The sequence below is a fragment of the Miscanthus floridulus genome, chromosome 17 (assembly GCF_019320115.1).
Source record: "Miscanthus floridulus cultivar M001 chromosome 17, ASM1932011v1, whole genome shotgun sequence".
NCBI classification, from domain to species: domain Eukaryota; kingdom Viridiplantae; phylum Streptophyta; class Magnoliopsida; order Poales; family Poaceae; genus Miscanthus; species Miscanthus floridulus.
The window spans coordinates 83021941-83026193 of record NC_089596.1 but is presented as its reverse complement, the minus strand read 5'-3'; the positions used below and the strand labels follow the sequence as shown (position 1 = coordinate 83026193).

General features: G+C 45.2%; 1 protein-coding gene across 3 annotated transcripts; it reads right to left on the bottom strand.

Annotated features, from left to right (window-relative positions):
* Positions 1-36: 36 nt before the first annotated feature.
* On the bottom strand, positions 37-3448 carry LOC136518991 (uncharacterized). Of its 3 annotated transcripts, none has more exons than XM_066512662.1 (6): positions 3094-3448; positions 1271-1399; positions 916-1053; positions 704-823; positions 391-613; positions 37-309 (listed from the first exon to the last, which is right to left on the bottom strand). In XM_066512662.1, exons 1-4 carry the CDS (start codon positions 3226-3228, stop codon positions 728-730), a joined length of 498 nt encoding a protein of 165 aa, XP_066368759.1. In that variant the 5' UTR covers positions 3229-3448; the 3' UTR covers positions 37-309; positions 391-613; positions 704-727. The 3 variants fall into 3 exon arrangements, 2 of the variants coding, with proteins under 2 accessions (XP_066368759.1, XP_066368760.1); XM_066512663.1 differs by having other exon boundaries at positions 391-608; XR_010774667.1 differs by lacking the exon at positions 1271-1399.
* Between the last annotated feature and the right edge of the window lie 805 nt (positions 3449-4253).

Sequence of the window (4253 nt, the reverse complement as noted above, 5' to 3'; positions counted from 1 at the left end):
TATATTACTCTAGATATGGCATAGATAATCCAAGGATCTAAACAGACTAACAACTTTTGACAAATAAATTTATTGTTGAAACAATTAGTGAAGTATCACAAGGAAATTTAAGAAAAGAGCACTGTTGTAGCCACTTTGCATGTACCTCCTCCAACATCCATATAGTTGTTAAGCACTTTCACAATTCCAGTTACTGTTACGATCTCTCCAGGGATGCAACAATCAACGAGGTCTTCTGTAAGCTCACACTCTACGGTCCGTGGCACTCGGCCCTCTTCGTGGTTGTCAGCACTTGCAAGCTCCTGTATTCTGGATGGGAACATAAGAAAAGTAAAGCTTTTAGCACAATACAAGTGGAGGAAAGCTCAGATGAGTTTACTTGTCCCTTGCCTAATTTTCTGGAAATCCACCAGCTGTGCACTAGATCTATCTGGGATAAAGCTCCTGCTCTTGCATCCCTGAATGATACAGGACATTGGAGGAGAAAATTTCCCATCACAGAACATACGGGGGATTTCTTTACCACACTTCATGCATCGGAATTCCAGCTGCTGAACAAGAGGTTTTACAGGGCTGACTTTGAGCACAGTACCATGCACTGTGATAAGCTTCTCTACAAAGGGAAACGAAAATCCACACATCAGTAATTATATTCACACTAATAAAATATAAAACACATGAATAAAGGCAGGAAGTGATTTACAAATAAAGGCTGCTTTTAGTTGCTTTAATGCAATAACCGCCCCGTGTTGTAAAACCTGATATTGATCTTGTTGAATTTTGCGTTCAAAAAGATCTTGTTGATTTTGCTCGAGCGCAGAGCCTGAAACAATATCAAGAATAAACATACATTGAATGGAAGTAGCATATGGTCCACTACCATACTAGTAAATTATAAGATGAATAGACATCAACCAGATCAGCTGCAACTCCCACGCAAAGCAAGGCTTCTTTTGGGGATTCATTGAGTTTATCTTTAATAAACACACACATCTCCTGAAGCTGCTGGAAATCAATTGGAAGACATATGATGTCATTGCCATCATCTTCAATCTGTGCACATAGAAGTAAAGCACATGAGCCAAGCGGGGTGAGTTCCTGCATTTACAATATGTACTCTTTCACTATGATCATACAAGAAATCATACAGCACCTAGAAAAAAGCTGCTAAAGAGTTCTGAAATACATAGCACATGTGGTAAACCTTGAAGGCCTCAAGTATAATATACACTTAAAAAAAACATGGTATGTGCAAGCGGTAGAGTCTTACCGCCTGTGACCAGAAGGTCCCGGGTTCGAGTCGCGGCCTCCTCGCATTGCACAGGTGAGGGTAAGGCTTGCCACTGACACCCTTCCCCAGACCCTGCACAGAGCGGGAGCTCTCTGCACTGGGTACGCCCTTTTAATGTAAGGCAGACAACCATTAATTGTGCTAGAGGCTCTTATGCTCTCATGCTTTAAGAAATAGAAAACTCCAAAGGTATACTTGTTCTGTTAAACTTTTCAGAAGATATCAATGAGGCTGACTTTGAAACGATTATATTGTCTACAGCAGTATCACAAAACTGCAAAGAAGCATTTACTTGAAAAAAAAAATGCGTCTCTGTTGTGATGTACTCTACAAATTACAATTCTACAGACAGGTTAGTATTCCAATATCCATGATTTATACCATACTATGCCTTGTGCATTGGCCTTAGAGTAGGCATATCACAAGGGACTTAGGAAGAATGAATTGTACCCCTTTTGTCAGAACAGGCTGCATATTACAAACTCTTGCACAAGCAGATAGGGAACCTTAATCCTAAATTTGGAAAAACAGCACGCATGACCACTTAATCAAGATAATGAGTTGCATAGTTCCTTTGTATTGGTTACTAAATCTGATCAGTTGAATATTGACCCTGGAAGTGAGAGCTGCACCTTATACAGGAGATGCACCATTTGTCATTGTCAAAAAAACCAAAGCTATAGATATTGATATTGGTAATTAGCTTGATAAGAACCAGACCTAAGTGAATGTGTAGGCAGAGCACTTGGTGATTAATTGCTTACTCAAGACTGCACTTCTTGTTAGCAATACTACTGTGTCAAGCTTATCAAGTTTGCCTGTGAAAGCTCTAGTTCCAGAGATTAATCATGAGCTCACCGGAGATCTAAGGCAGCAAAAGTGTGGTGATGCTATAGCTGATTGCTTCATATTGGTGCTTATCTGGTGGAAACAATTTTACTAAAGTAGTCAAGTAAAGTGGGTTGAGCTACAAGTTATCAGCATACATAGTTCAGTTAAACCTGAAAGGTTGCAGCAAATAAAAGAATTGCAGGGATGGCCACATGAAGATCAGACCAAGTTTAAAGTGGAACTCATATAACAAACAAGCACCAATTGGCTAGTTCTGAAAACATCCAACCATAGCTAGGTCCGTATGAGTGACGGTTTCAACAACTGGTTCATGTTCTGCCTATAATTAACATGGGATCGGGAGTGGGCCATTGGGCTTGCCAGGAGGAACTACAGGGAAACAGCAGCACGATAAGGCATCAGTCGACTGAAACAGAAGTGAATCATTCCCTTTTACTATTCTTCTTTGACCTCTAGAACTCTTCATCCTTCTGAATTCCCCTCATGTATCTCTGCTAGTCTCTAGTCCTGTACTTTCTCCCTGTAACCTCCTGCGGTTGGCCCGGTACTACATCTAGTGCTTGGTGTTTTGCTTCTAATGGAGTTGGACGCTAACATATGGTCCTAACTATGATTAACCATATTAAATACCTGGCACTAGTTACCTTTTTTAAGACACTAGAAAGTTAAAGTAAATGAACACTAATCATCGATCCTGCAAACTTCTGAACAAGTGTTTGTGATGCAACTTTGATAACATTCCCGAGAGCGAGCGAACCCCCAATGCGCGAAAATCCTCCTCGTTTCACCAGTACACATACCACAACAAATACCACCGTCCATATATGATCCAAAATTATGAAATCTCGACCATTCTCTAGTAACCAACACAGAATACCACCAACTAAATCACACACAAAACAGGAGATGAAGGCGCTAAACTAAACAGGAGATTGGGCGCGCGTATTTACCCGTGAGAAAAGGACTTCCGCCACCTCGAGCGTGGAGAAGGATTCAGTCAAGGCGGTGGCGAGGCGGACCATGGTCGGACTCCGATAGCCCGACCTCGGCCTCCTCGGGAAAGTATGTCGGCCACGGCCAGGCATCCGCGAGCCTTTTGAAGATGTCGTCGTCCCCTGTGCGCCCTTTGGGTTGATGACCCTTCATTGTGTCGGCGTACATGTCACCGCCTCACCGGAAATCTCAGAGGCCAGAGCCTCACCTCTCCGGCGAGTCGTCGCGGACAGGGGGCGAGACTTGAGGGGGGCAGGGGGCGGGCGGGCCGAGCTGCCGAGCAAAATTTCCCCGCGGGGTTTTTGCGCGGTGGCCGTGGGAAAAACGCCGGAGAAAGGAGAAAGTGTTCCTTCCAGCCGCGGCGCCTCGATGTCAGTGGCAGACAGGTGGGGCCCAAGTCCGGCTGTAACACACGACAGATCAAAACCCTAGATGGGCCACAGTGCTCCGCTCATTCGGGCCGCCATGCCCAATTTTAGCATGCCGTCACTTGTCCAGACAAAAAACGGGCTTAATCTAGCCCAGACAAAAAGCGGGCTTGATCTAGCCCAGACAAAGTAGTTTTGATCTGGCCCACGTTTGTTCTCGTGTGATTGATGTACTCGTTAAGAATTCTTCAATCAGAGAATTGATGGACTCATACCATATATGTCAGGCTCGTACCATATATGACTCCGCCTTCATCCAAGGACTCCATCACCGCGAGCTTCGCTCCAAATTCAACCGCAAGCCGCCCACAGGATTTGGCGAGATGATCACGACCGCCAACCAGTACGCCGACGCCGAGGAAGCCAAGGTGCGCTTCAACGAGGATGTGGGCACTCATCGCCCAACACACCGCTACGATGACCGCCCCGACGACCGACGCCACAACGACCGCCGCTACGACGACCGCAGCTACCATCGTGACAGTGGTCGTGATCAGCCAGAAGGACCAAAGTCTAGTCAAAATCGCTGCCGCCGGCCAGACCACATCGTCGTTGCCGTTAATGAACCTCGCGCCAAGCGCAACTACGACGAGCAGTACAAGAAGATCCTCGACGGCCCGTGCCCTCTCCACAAGAACACCAAGCATAAAATGAAGGACTACCTCGGCTTGGCTAAAGAGTTCCAAGAC

What these genes read in the sequence shown, in the direction of transcription:
- LOC136518991 (XM_066512662.1), bottom strand. Translation starts at nt 3,228, where the DNA reads ATGCCTGGCCGTGGCCGACATACTTTCCCGAGGAGGCCGAGGTCGGGC. An exon ending in CGGAAGTCCTTTTCTCACGG is followed by an intron (nt 1,400 to 3,093) that starts GTAAATACGCGC and finishes TTACATTAAAAG; the next exon opens with GGCGTACCCAGTGCAGAGAG. An exon ending in TGGGAGTTGCAGCTGATCTG is followed by an intron (nt 824 to 915) that starts GTTGATGTCTAT and finishes ATATTGTTTCAG; the next exon opens with GCTCTGCGCTCGAGCAAAAT.